This window comes from Pinus tabuliformis, chromosome X, assembly GCF_031772625.1.
Source record: "Pinus tabuliformis cultivar Carrire ecotype Pingquan chromosome X, CPIR1, whole genome shotgun sequence".
Taxonomy (NCBI): domain Eukaryota; kingdom Viridiplantae; phylum Streptophyta; class Pinopsida; order Pinales; family Pinaceae; genus Pinus; species Pinus tabuliformis.
In genome coordinates this window covers 1,285,403,611-1,285,418,294 of record NC_142308.1, presented here as the reverse complement: position 1 = coordinate 1,285,418,294, position 14,684 = coordinate 1,285,403,611, and the positions used below count along the sequence as shown (strand labels likewise).

At 36.3% G+C, this 14,684-nt stretch overlaps 1 protein-coding gene and 1 pseudogene across 1 annotated transcript; both read right to left on the bottom strand.

Moving 5' to 3' along the window:
* Nucleotides 1–5,202: 5,202 nt before the first annotated feature.
* On the bottom strand, nucleotides 5,203–10,260 carry LOC149144748 (O-fucosyltransferase 28-like). Its single transcript, XM_089452259.1, has 6 exons — nucleotides 10,189–10,260; nucleotides 6,041–6,166; nucleotides 5,841–5,913; nucleotides 5,653–5,722; nucleotides 5,376–5,465; nucleotides 5,203–5,272 (listed from the first exon to the last, which is right to left on the bottom strand). The coding sequence occupies exons 1-6, from the start codon at nucleotides 10,258–10,260 to the stop codon at nucleotides 5,203–5,205; spliced, it is 501 nt and encodes a 166-aa protein (XP_089308385.1).
* Nucleotides 10,261–10,356: 96 nt separating this feature from the next.
* Nucleotides 10,357–10,997, bottom strand: LOC149144747 (putative sarcosine oxidase pseudogene; annotated as a pseudogene).
* Between the last annotated feature and the right edge of the window lie 3,687 nt (nucleotides 10,998–14,684).

Genomic DNA, 14,684 nt, shown 5'->3' with positions numbered 1-14,684 from the left:
ATTCTCACTCTCTGGAATCCACAAAAAATTGACTTAATAGATGCAGAGGCATCGAAGGATTACTTATCTGTAGTAATCCAACCAGCAGGAGATAAGGAAACCTACTTGGTAACGAATGTCTATGGCCCTCAAAGAATGGATGACAAACTCAGGCTTCTATACTCTCTGGAGACTCTCAAAGACAGATATGCAGGAATACCCTAGATCTTAGGGGGTGATTTCAACATGATCAGATCACTAATGGAAAAAAAAGGGGGAACTAGAGTTCTAGGCAAAGACTCCATGGCTTTTCAAACCTTTATTGATAAAATGAAGCTGGTGGACATCGAAATGGATAACGGAATCTTCACCTGGAACAATAAAAGAGGAGGAGAGTCCCAGGTAGCTTCCAAATTAGACAAATTCATCATCTCAGAGGATCTTATGCTCAATAACAAGGAAATGGTGGCAAGAGTGCTTCCCTTTGGAGGCTCAGATCACTGGTCGGTGCAACTGGAGGTTCAGGGCATTGGTAACCCCAGGAAACGACCTTTTAGATTTGAGAATATCTGGCTATCCCACCCAGAATTTATAAGCAACGTAACCAAGTGGTGGGCAGAGGATTTAAACATACAGGGAACCAGAATGTACCTTCTACAAAAAAGATTGAAACACATCAAGCTCAGGCTTAAAGATTGGAACAAGAATGAATTTGGCAATATCTTTGTAGAAAAAAAAAATATTGAAGATAGAATGCAGAAACTTAACCAAACCCTCATCATAGAGGGCCATGATAAAGTCAGAGATGAGCAAGCTACCAAATATCAACAACAATGGGAGAATATATGCAAACAAGAGGAAATATTTTGGAGACAAAAATCTAGAGTCCAATGGCTAAAAGAAGGGGAACGTAATACCAGATTTTTTCACAAATCCACCATGGCTAACAGAGCACACAATAGAATTTCTTTGATCAAGGATAAAAGAGGAAATAATCTCAACACTCATGAAGAAATAGAAGTAGCTCTAGTCTAGCACTTTCGAAGCATAGCACAGGAAACCTGTTATGAAAGAGATCTCTACATCTGGGACTTCACTAAGCATATACCCAGGATGGTTTCCAGAGAGGATAATGTTAACCTTTATAGACCTGTGACCGAAGAGGAGGTCAGTGGGGTTCTCAAAGAAATGCAGAATGGAAAGGCGCCAGGCCCGGATGGTTTCAATGTTGACTTCTTCAAAGCTTGCTGGAATATTGTCAAACAGGACATTCTGCAGGTTGTGGAAGATTCCAAGAGGCACAGAACCATTTTGAAAGCATTGAATTCCTCTTTTATAGCCCTGATCCCTAAACAGGAGTTGGCCCAAACCCTTGATAGATTCATACCTATAGCATTGTGCAATGTGGTTTACAAGATAATATCAAAAGTGGTCGCAAACAGACTTAAACCCCTCTTTCCCTCTCTAGTCTCGGGGGAACAATCTAGATACATTGAAGGGAGGAAAATTCTTAATAACATCATCCAAGCTCATGAAGTGGTGCACTCACTAACTAGCAAGAGGAAAGATGGAATGATCATGCAACTGGACATTGCCAAAGCTTATGATAAGTTGAATTGGAACTATATAAGGAAAGTTCTTATTGCTTTCAGGTTTGACCACAATTGGGTAAGATGGATCCTGGCTTTGATTACCTCTTCTAGTTTTTCTATTCTTGTTAATGGCTCTCCTTCGGAGACTTTCACTCCTTCTAGAGGTCTCAGGCAGGGTGACCCCCTCTCTCCCTTTCTCTTCATCCTCATGATGGAAGGACTAGGCAGGGCTATCAAGCATGCAAAAGTAGTTGGTAACATCAGGGGTATCCAACTCTCTGACAATGGACAGGCCTTGACTCATCAACAATTTGTGGATGACACCTTGCTGCAGGGAATTCCTACAGTCAAAGAAGCTCTTTCTTATAAACAAATCCTCAGTGACTTTGCCATGGCCTCAGGTATGGAAGTTAATCTCTCCAAATCTAAGATTTTTTTCTTCAATACTAACATTGCTATTCAGAAGAACATATCTAGAATTCTGGGCTTTCAAAGAGACACTCTCCCCTCGAAATACCTGGGGGTTCCTTTAACTGCAAAACCATTACACAAGAGCATCTGGGAGCCGATGATCAGTAAACTGCATGACAAGACCAGGAAATGGACAATGAGATCTTTAAACTTGGCTGGAAGGTTGATCCTCACAAAGACTGTTCTGCAATCAATCTCGATCTTTATGCTATCAGCTATCCCTGCTCCTAAAGGAATCCTGAATCAAATGAGAAACATACAAAGAGACTTTCTTTGGGGCAAGGGGGAGGAAAAGAAGAAATGGGCCTTAGTTGCCTGGGAAAAAATTTGCAAACCCAAAAACCATGGGGGTCTTGGATTGGATGATCCTGAAATTCTATGTAAAGTTCTAGGGGAAAAATTATGGTGGCGATGGATAAAGGAACCAGAAGCACAATGGTCCATCACTTGGAAAGAAAAATATGCAAGCTCTTGGCTAGTTAATGACCGCATAAGGATGGATGGAAATATAAGAGGTTCTCACATTTGGAACAAAGCCTGGGATAACAGAGGCTTAATTCAGGATAACAGCTTCTGGGAAATCAGAGAGGGAGACTTAGCCTTATTCTGGGAGGACAGATGGCAACAAGAACCTATTCTGCTACAGGAGGATTTGAAGGACCTCAAAACAGAGACTGATACTAAGGAATTCACTAAGGTTAAGGATTTCTGGGATCAATCCAATAGTTCAGGGAAATGGAGAAACTGGAGAAATTTGGATCTCAGAAATGACAGTCCTCTAAAATCCAAGGCCGAAAGACTGATGAAAATGTTAGAGCAAAGGAAAATTCTCATTTCAAAGGGGCATGACCAGCTGAGATGGGGCAACAACAATGAGGGGAACTTTAATCTCAAGGAAGCCAAACTCATACTCCTGGACCTTGATTCCCAGGCTCCTGACAGGATTTGGCAAAACCTATGGAAGCATCAGGGCTGGATGAAAGTAAAAATTGTGGCTGGTTTTGCAAAGGAAAATCCTGACCTGGGACAATATTAAGAAAAGGGGTTTTCTAGGGCCTTCTAGATGCCAACTCTGTGAGGCTCAAGAGGAAACCATAGAACACCTTCTCAATACCTGCATTTTCACTTCCAGATTATGGGATGTTTTTGCATCAATCTTCCAACAATCTGACAGAGATATAGGAAGTCTTTTCAACACCCTAACCAAATGGAGAAGGAACTTTTCGGATAATGAAGTACTTAGCTCAGCATGGGCACTTACACCAAGCTTCATTATTTGGAACATTTGGAAAGAAAGGAACAATAGAATCTTCAAGAATGTTAAGAAGTCTTCCCAGTGTATCTTTGATCTGATCCTAAAACAAATCAAAGAAATGGTTAGAACCACAATTCAAAATCTCCCCTCGAATCCCCCCTCTGCTACAGACTAGAGGATTCTTTGTAGGCTTGAATTGCAGGGACTAGTTCCTCAGGGTTTAATCAGGAAAGTTTCAACTGTGGATACTGAGCTAGACTTCTGGCATCCTCCCCCTAAGGGCTTTCTAAAATTCAACATTGATGGGGCTTCTAAAGGTAATCCAGGCATGGCAGGTTATGGAGGGGTGTTAAGGGATGACAAGGGAAACATTCTGTTTATCTTCCATGACCACTTAGGAAAGGCCACCAACAACATGGCGGAGATAATGGCCATGGAACAATGTCTTGAGTTCCTGGTTCAGGAAAATCACCAAAATACGATCATTGAAGCTGACTCTGAGCTGGTCATTAACTCAGTCAAGAGAATAAGCTGGGGAACTTCACCAGAAAAAGCCTCTAAAAACTAGAGGCTAATTCAGGTCTTCCAACGGATTCATAGTCATCTTCAGAGCTTGTGAACAGTCAGTTTTGCACATGTATGAAGAAAGGCCAATAAACTTGCGGATTTGCTTGCCAATCAAGGAGTGATCTGCATAAATACTAGGGTTGCGATGAACTGGCAAGAGTTCCCTCGAAACAGATTAAAGACGGAGTGTCAAAACCAAGCAGATGAAGACAATACAGTGTTTCTTAAGAGAACCATGGAGACGGATTCAGTTAACTAGCAGTTGCTGGTTCAGTGGCTCATTCACAATGGGGTCTTTTGAAAGAGGATTGGAAAGGTCAACCGGAGACCTCCAGATTATCGGGTTCACGAAGAATCCAGATGTCATGAAGGGAACGAAAGGACTTCAGGGACTGTAGGCAGGATTGCGGCGAATCCTTTATGCATCGGGGTTAGAAGGGTTGGAGATGCGAGTGGCCGGGAGTAGAGGATAACTGGAAAATTCGAAACCAGAGATCTTTTAACTGGAAAAGGCGAAACCAGAGTTATTTTAACTATTCTCTTTTTATCGAGGCATGAGTGGTATTCAGGTGATCGCGGCCCTCACAAGAGGGAAGCGGTTTTTAGCTTTCGGGAGCGATCCCATTCATTGAGCTCCACGTGGCGGTGGGGCCGGAGGGATTACCGCCCTCATCGCATGCTATCACCCGTGCATGTAGGCTGGCGTGACTTCAATCTCCACCGTCGGATGGTTCATGGAGATTCAACGGTTCAGATTGCTCGTGCTACTTGGTGGATCCTCGAGGTAAAGGGCGAACAGCTCGTCAGTCTGACTTGGTCTACAGCCATTGGATCAACTGGTAAGGCTCAAGGGTCGAGATCAAAGAGGAAGGCGGGAAAAGTTCTATCCGAGGGAATGTACCTAAGTTTGAGAAACAGGGCGGTCGTGCTACCTTTATTTGCAGACAATCATGTGTCATGTTCTTTTTTGTATCCAAGTCCAAACTTATGTATTTTTCTTTTGAGATAGGTAAAGTTTGGAGGCAAAGGATTAGGAATAGTTCTGTTGGGACATAGCCATAGTCAACGACCATGAGAGTTTTGATGTAATCTATGTACTTTATGTTTTAATTAATGAATTGAAAGGTCCGACTCTTGCATTAGCAAAAAAAAAAAAAAGATAACACACATGATTTTTAGTTCATTTTACATACATCAATATTATGACTTCACAAATTTTAAGAACTTAACATGTACAGGTTCAATTTATTGAACCTAGTCTAAGTTAACATCATAGTTTATTGTTTTACTTCTTACCTTAGATGAAGGGAAATGTAAGGCTTCCCATTCTTTCTCATCCTAGCCACCAATTTCTTCCCAATCTATTCTATCAGTAAAATGATTCCAATCAAATATATCTTCAAAGTCATTGCAAAAAACATGAGATTAAGATCGTCAAGATGGTTTGAATTATTTGAGTCAGTGTTAAATGTTGATTGACATCCAAAGGAAAGGCATTCGAGTAAGAAAACCTTGGATCGGTCCAAAAGGAGGTGTGATCCAAAGAAGGAAGAACAAGATTTGCATTCATTATTCTTGCAACAACAACCATGTCACAGATTTGCATACATAACAAAAGTTATTAAGTTTTAACTACCTCTAGCCATTCATGGAGATTAACATGTGACATGGAGCACCAAACACACTAAAAACCACTTTAAGAATACTTTGAAAAATATTTTTTTTAAGTTAGAAAGATCAGGTATCATTGGAAAATTGCATTTCAATGATATTGACTGTGAACATACCCCAGTTCGCATTTGGTTCAGACCACCATTTGCATGGACCAGTAAGAACCCATTTGTGCCTCCCTCAAGCTCTGGAAAGAATAAATCAGTCAGTGGATCAAAACGAGTTACCAATACAATCTGATGTTACGGAATTCTTTTGACCTTGTATGGCTATAAAAAATGAGGGTAATGATGATTGTAACTCACTTTTGTAACTTTTTGATCGTCCAATACACTGCTCTAGGTCATCACCTTTTGGCTTCAACCAGATTTCAGGAGACTGCAAGATGAAAGAAAGTTGTTTATCCCAAGACACGTGATCCAGATGTTAGGTTTTACTACCATTGGCAAATAATTTCAACTCAATTTGTTTACTACAGTCAATAAAAGATTCTTAGTTTAGATACCTCATGTTCTGTTTCTGATGCCATTGTAAAAGTTGATTGCCTGAGGCCATTTTCCTGAGTGAGGTGTTGGGCACTTTCCTCGAAATTTTTGAATGGTTGTAAAAACATATTGCTCATAGATGGATCCTAAGAATCCCAAGAGAAAATGATTAGTAAGGCAACAATATTTGAATGTCTGAAAGAAACATTTTCCAATCTTATCACACTGGCAGAAAAGACATTGAATTATAGATTAACAATGGCATTTATTAATTTTGAAATTGATTAGCAATTTGACTTAGGTCAGATATATATATATATTGTAAGTTATTCATGCTAAGAATAATTTAAGGCAGTAAGTTAACAAAACAGTAAGAACTGTCATGACATGATTTACAGCAAACAAATACGGTATGAATAGAGCAAGGATGAATCGTTAACTGAAGTGCCTTTCAAAGGGCCTAACTTGGACTAACCTCTCAATACTTAGCCCTTCAAATGAAAAGTTGCACTAGTATTTACTAGTATATTAATTTCTAGATGCTCTAGCAATAATCAGCAACTTCAAAGTGGGGTTTGTAAATTCAGAATGGTGTGACTAATTTTACCAAAACAAGGTATTAACACGTCAAATAAATGTCTACGCAGTCATAAAGGAGTCAAGGACACAGTCATCGGCAACTTCAAAAAACACAGGTTAATTACCGTATAACATATACAACCATGGTGTTAGGCCTCTATATTTTTTTAATATTTGATGTGATTGCTACAGACAAGCCACTTGAGGAAATGTACTTCATATTTATCAAAATTACAATATGAGGTTTGCAGAAATAGAATTATCTGAGTTAAACAATGTAAACTTTGAAACGAGAGATATAAACTCAAAATGGGAACTCTAGCCAAAAAACATCAAAAACAGTGTTAAAAACGAAAAGTGTTGATGCTGAATAACACTCTTTTTTTTCTAGGGTAAATTTTCAACATGTTTTAAAAATGGCAGTGAAAACCAATTTTTTGTGCAAAAAAAACCCTGAAAATGAAAAGTGTTGATGCTTGAATAACACTTCTTTTTCTATGGTGAATTTTCAACATGTCTTGATGAAATAAGGTCTCTTTTTTTTCAGGATAAATTTTCAACATTTTGAAATAATGGTGTGAAAGATTTTATCATGACTCCGAAAAACATTAAAATTTGAAAAGAATAATCAAAACATCAATTAAAAAATTAAAACAATGAAAAAAAAACAAACAAACAAACAAACAAAACAAAACATAAATAAAAAGATATATTTATATATATATATATAAGAATTAAAAAACTAAAAAAAATATAAAAATATAAAGAAATAAATAATAACAAAAACATATTTAAAAATAATAATAAAAAAAATAACAAAAATTTAAAAAATACAATTGTAAAAAAAATTGGAAAAAAAAAAAATAATTAATAAATTAAAAAACTATAAAATTAAGTAAATAAAAATACAAAAATCTAAAAAACCATTAACAAAATCTAAAAAAAAATCATAATAATTAATTAATTAAAAACAAACTAGATTTAAAAAAAAAAAACTAGAAAATTAACCAAAAAAAAAAAAAACAAACAAACAAAATTAAAACGTTTTAGATAATTAAAAAACAAACAAACAAAAATTTAATGACTACTAAAATTAAATTTAAAGCATTAAAAAAAATTTATAATAAACTTAAAAAAAAAAAAAAAATTACCACTATATATATATATATATATATATTGAACTTTAAAAAAAAAGTTACGCCCCCACGGGTCGTCGCGCAGCTGAAGGTCGATTCTGAGAATCAAACTTCAGTCGCCTAGTAGCTCGTGGGGGTGCATCCCTGGGCGGTGGAGCTGCGAGAATCAAACTTTAGCCGCACAGCGGCCCATGGGAGCGTAGCCCTGGGTGGCTAAGCTACGTGCAACTCTGCCACCCAGGTTCGTGACCCCACTGGCCGCTGGGTGACTGAAGGCCGATTCTCGGCATGGGGGCACAATTTTTTTTTAAGTTCGAAATTTTTTTTTTCTTTTTAGGTTTATTATAATTTTTTTATGTTTTTTAGATGTTTTTAATTTAATTTTAGTAGTTAAAAAAAAAAAAAAAATTGTTTGTTTTTTAATTTTTTTGTTTTAATTATTTAAAACATTTTAATTTTTTCAGTTTTTTTTTCTAGGTTTTTTTTTTAATCTAGTTTGTTTTTAATTTTTTAATTTTTATTTTTTTTAATCTAATTTGTTTTTAATTTTTTTATTTTTCTTACTGGTGTTTTAAATTTTTGTATTTTTATTTAATTATTTTTATAGTTTTTTAAAATTTTGTTTTTTTTTTCAATTTTTTATGGTTTACAAGATAACTTTTTTTACATTTTTTATGTTTTTTTTGTCTCTTTTTATATATATTTTTATATTTGTTTTTTTAAGTAATCAACATTTAAAAAAAGAGAAATAAGACAACTAAAAAATTTGTTAAGTAATCATGATTTAAAAACAATTGAATAAAAAAAAAAAAATTAAAGTATCAAAAAATGTAACATTTAAAAAAAGTATCCACACTTAATACAATAGAAAACTTAAAGTGTCAAAAAATAAACCTTTAAAAAAAAAAAAGATAAAAAAATTTAAAGTATCAAAAAATGTAACATTTAAAAAAAAATATCCACACTTAATACATTAGAAAATTTAAAGTGTCAAAAAATAAGCCTTCTAAAAAAAAGGTTGATGTTGCATCAACATGTTTCAAAATCAACATGAAAAACACTAACATTTAAAAACAGACATCTATATTTGATAATAAAAAAATTTAGTGTCAAAAATATGCTCCGAAAAAAAAAAAAATAAATAAATAAGTGAATGTATTCTGCATCACCACTTTTCAAAATTGGTTGAATTTTTTGCTACCTCGACGAAATGGGTAATCGTATCAGTTCCTGTTTCAAAGTTTACATTGTTGTTATTTTACCCAAACAAAAACAAAAAAACATTGATACTTCAAACACATGTACACACAGTGATATCAGACAACCATTGGCAACTCAAGAACCGCAAGCTAATTACAATCCCATGTTCCTATATGCATAGCATATCTAGCCAAGGTGTTAGGAATCTCTCTGCGGAAAAAGGTATTAGGATTCTATGTTGTATACAATTTGATATAATTGCTAGCCATTAGATAAAACCCACTTCAAATTTATAATAAGAATGAATTTGGACTCTATATAATCCCAGTAAGGCGCATATCATAAATATCAATTCAGCACAAAGAGATTTAATGTACATTACTTGACGTGGTTGGTTAAGTTCCAGTACCCGGAGTAGTCTGGGTAGGTTCTGTGGAAGGGTTTAGCCTAGAGGATGCAGGTGGACTAGTACCATAAAAACGGTGTATTTCGTATGGGACCCTGCAACTTCCTAACAATGCTTGAGCTCCTCTCTTCAGAGAACAACATCTGTAGAGGGTTTTTATTGTTAATCGCAGACATGACCTGCAATCATTTATGGATATATCTCTCCAACACTGAACGAGACACTAAACGGTGCCACTAACAAAATATGGAGCGGATCCTTCAGTGAATCCGTTGCTTCCTGGAACATTAGAAGATTTATAAGACATGTTGGAATTAGATTTGAATTGGTGGTTATAAACATGTATAGATTACCTGTATCAATATCCTAAAAATAGGGATTTTCACAGTTTTATCTTTGTAATGCAAATGAAATTAACAGGAACAAATATATTAACCATGGGAAGCACATTATACAGGAAAGCCAATCGATGTCCTTATATTACCTTAAATTGGTTGTTGTATCGTCTTAAGTCGAGCCATAAAGGTCGGGTTCCTAAGCCCATTCCAGTTCTCGTTCAACACACTATAAGTCTCAAGCCATAACTCCACCTATAGCGCTACACGCTACAATGCAAAGTATTTCTAAAGCCATGGTTACACAAATCATACAAGTAATTTCCATGTCATTGTTTCACTTAAAACGGGGCATTCTTCTAATTTGCGAATACAATTTCACCCTCGAAAACTCCAAGCTGACATGGGCCAAGGTGCAACCACCCGAACATAATATTAGAGACAAAATACGAAAAAAGTATTTGCAACTTTCCAAAACCCAATATCAGGTAACAAATCAATGTATGAATTACCCTATCATCTACAAAGGTAGCCCAAAAGAGGCCAATGTCTCGGTCATATGGATCTTTGGACAAACTTCTCATCAATCTGGAAGGATCTAGTGAGCATAGAGGCAGAAACAGGAGGAGATGCTCTGAACAAGGATGTTGCAACCTATTGAGTTCCTGGAATCTAGTTGTTCAGTGCAGAGATGACCACTGCATTGATAGGGCCAATGTTCCATTGGAAACTCGCTTGTTGGGAGGAAGCGGAACTTGGTTCCCTTTTCTTGCCGAAACTTGCTCATCTCTCAATTTCCACCCATCACTGATTTTTGTGACTTGGGCATTGTCCCTGAGTGTAGCTTTGTGCTTCAGAGCCAAAGACTAGAACATTTCAACCTCTTTGGAAGCTTGCAGGAATCCCCCTTTGTTTGTAACAACTCCAATCCAATCACTGGGCAACTTGATTACCTTGAATCTCTCGGAAACTTGTTCTGAATTGAGAACTTCAATGGGGATCCCTCGTTTTCTACATACTTGTATAACAGATTGGAGGCTCTTGTTCTGGATGGGACCCATATCAAGCTGTTGGGTCTTGATGTGCACTCTGTACCCAATTTCTTATTGGGTTTTTTCCCATAGACTGAAGGCCTTCTCCATCATTTAGTGTAGTATTCTTTTGGGTAAGTCTCTCTGATGGTCCTGGATTCCCCATGAGAAGATCCTCTGTGGTGCAAAAAATCATATTTCTCTAAGAGGAGAACATATTTGGCTCTCTTTGCAAGTTGGTAGAAAGTGCAACTACCTATTATCCCTGCGCCTACCACTACCACTTCGTATTAGCCTAAGATCTCAGCCATACCAATCAGTGATATTAGAGACAGAATACGAAAGAAATATTTGCAACTTTCCAAAACCCAAGTAGCAGGTAACGAATCAATGTACGAATTACCTTATTGTCTACAAAGGCAACCCAGAAGAGGCCAATGTCTCGGTCATATGGATCTTTGGACGAACTTCTCTTCGATGTAGAAGGATCTAGTGAGCGTAGAGGCAGAAACAAGAGGAGATGCTCTTAACAAGGCTGGTGCAACCTGCTGAGTTCCTAGATTCTAGTTGTTCAGTGTAGAGATGGCCACTGCATTGATAGGACAATGTTCCACTGGAAACTCACTTGTTGGGAGGAAGCAAAACTTGGTTCCCTTTTCTTGTCGAAACTCACCCATCTCTGAATTTCCACCCATTACTGATTTTTGTGACTTGGGCATTGTCCCTGAGTGTAGCTTCATGCTTCAAAGCCAAATATTAGAATGTTGCAGCTGCTTTGGAAGCTTGAAAGATCCCCCCTCTCTCTGTAACAACTCCAATCCAACCACCGAGTAGCTTGATTAGGAAACTTGTTATGAATTGATAACTTCAATGGGGAGCCCTCGTTTTCTACATACTTGTATAACATATTGGAGGCTCTTGTTCTAGATGGGACCCATATCAAGTTATTGGGTCTTCATGTGCACTCTGTACCCAATTTCTTGTTGGGCTTCTTCCCATCGACTAAAGGCCTCCTCCATCATTGCAGTGTAGTATTCTTCTAGGTAAGTCTCTCTTATGGTCCTGGATTCCCCATGAGAAGATCCTCTGTGGTGCAGAAAATCATACTGCTCTAAGAGAACAGATTTGACTCTCTTTGCAAGTTGGTAAGCAGTGCAATTGCCTATTATGCTTGTGCCTACCATTACCACTTTGTATATGCTTGATATCTCACCCATACCAAGCAGTCATATTGACGAACCTTCGTCGAAGAAAGCTACAGCGACAAAATCTAGAAATAGGGTGGCGACGACTACGAGTAGCAAAAGACTCGAAAAATATCGTGGCCACGACCAAGCAATCATACCAATGAACCCACACCAAAGAAAGTTACAACAGCTACAATTGGAAACAGGGCAGCAACAACCCCAAGTGGGAGAAGACATTGGCGAGAAAAATCGCAGCGAATTCCTAAACCCAGTGCAAACATAGCTTCCACATGGTGGCGAAGATGACCACAGCGAGCAAAAGCACAGCAAAGTCTTGAACCCCGACACAAATAGAGCTTCCACATGGTAGCGAAGACAACTGCTGCAGAGGAGGGCAGTGCAATCGAGATAGGTAGGCCAAGAGGCATGACCAGGAGGGTCGAACAGTCTAGGGTTTGCCACTACAACTGCTTTTCTGCTATCCCACAAAAACTCATCCGACGACGGATTGACTAACGGGAAATGTGGCAACTAACATATCTTAACTAACTCATCCAACGGTGCATAACATTTCAATCATCTAACACAATATCGACGATGCCAAACAGTACATAGTGGTAGTTGGGTGAATTATTCCCAGAGGTAAAAGCCTTATGGCGTAATTAACACTTTCCAATATAGTTTTTCGAACAACTTCAGTGTATTTCACTTATATATTTTCCATATATAATATATTTATGATGTAGTGTAAAATTCACCTGACAAAAGTTAATGACCAATAATATATATATACACTACACTACCCTCCAAGTATACCTCATCTAAAAGTCGTAATTTAAAGTTGAAATAAGACCATTTATGCTTCACTCTAAAAGGGTTGAGAGTGACATTTCCACTCATAAATATATGAAAAATATCTATATATAACACTTATTTATGAATATCATCTTTTAAATTAACATTATTATTATAAATTTTAACAAAATCATATAAAATATTATTTAAATATGCACATAAAAGTATCTCAAACTCCCCCACACAGACATATAACAAACAATACTTATATTTTACACACAATAAACTTATAGTTTACTCTATTTTCTTTATCTTTGTTATGTTTTTTTAGATAACCATCGCCTAAAATTTCTACCATCATTTTTTAAAATCACTTGAATCATTTCCCAAAAATTTTACTCATATTATTTAACTTTGATCACCTAAAATCCACTCTACATGCATCTTTTTACAATATTTCACTCATACTCTAAACACAATTAGATAAATGGAATAATTCTTATCTATTTCGTGTGTGGGACAATTCTTATCTAAAAAATTATATAAGTTTAATTTATTTATCATATATTATTCACTAAATAATTTTATGGTGTTAAGGTACTCAAAAGGTGCTTACTAACATTTTTATATTTACACTTCCATATGGTGGCGAAGACAATCGCTGTAGAGGAGGGCAGTGCAGTCGAGATAGGTGGGCCAAGAGGCATGACCAGGAGGGTCAAGTAGGCTAGGGTTCGCCGCTACAACCGCTTTTCTTCTATCCCACGAAAACTCATTTGACGACGGATTGACTAACTGGAAATGTGGCAACTAACATATCCTAACTAACTCATATGACGGTGCATAACATTTCAATCGTCTAACACAATATCGACGATGCCAAACAGTACATAGTGGCAATTGGGGGAATTATTCCCAAAGGGAAAAGCCTTACGACGTAATTAACACTTTCCAATATAGTTTTTCAAACAACTTCAGTGTATTTCACTTATATATTTTCCATATATAATATATTTATGTAGTGTAAAATTCACCTAACAAAAGTTAATGACCAAGAATATATATATACACTACACTACTCTCCAAGTATACCTCATCTAAAAGTCATAATTTAAAGTTGAAATAAGACAATTTATGCTTCACTCTAAAAGGGTTGAGAATGACATTTCCACTCATAAATCTATGAAAAATATCTATATATAACAATTATTTATGAATATCATCTTTTAAATTAACATTATTATTTTAAATTTTAACAAAATCATATAAAACATTATTTAAATATGCACATAAAAGTATCTCAAACCCCCGCACACACACCCACACATATATAACAAAGAATACTTATATTTTACACACAATAAACTTATATTTTACTCTCTTTTCTTTATCTTTGTTATGTTTTTTAGATAACCATCCCCTAAAATTTCTACCATCATTTTTTAAAATGATTTTAATCATTTCCCAAAAATTTTACTCATATTGTTTACCTTTGGTCACCTAAAATCCACTCTACATGCATCTTTTTGCAATATTTCACATTTATTATTTCACTCATACTCTAAACACAATTAGATAAATGGAATAATTCTTATCTATTTCGTGTGTGGGATAATTTTTATCTAAAAAGTTATATAAGTTTAATTTATTTATCATATATTATTCACTAAATAATTTTGTGGTGTTAAGGTACTCAAAAGGTGCTTACTAACATTTTATATTTACGCTTCCACATGGTGGTGAAGACAACCGTTGCAGAGGAGGGAAGTGCAGTCGAGATAGGTGGGCCAAGATGCATGACTAGGAGGATCAAGCAGGCTAGGGTTCGCCGCTACAATCGCTTTTCTTCTATCCCACAAAAACTCATCCGACAACGGATTGACTAATTGGAAATGTGGCAACTAACATATCCTAACTAACCCATCCGACGGTGCATAACATTTCAATCGTCTAACACAATATCGACGATGCCAAACAGTACATAGTGCCAGTTGG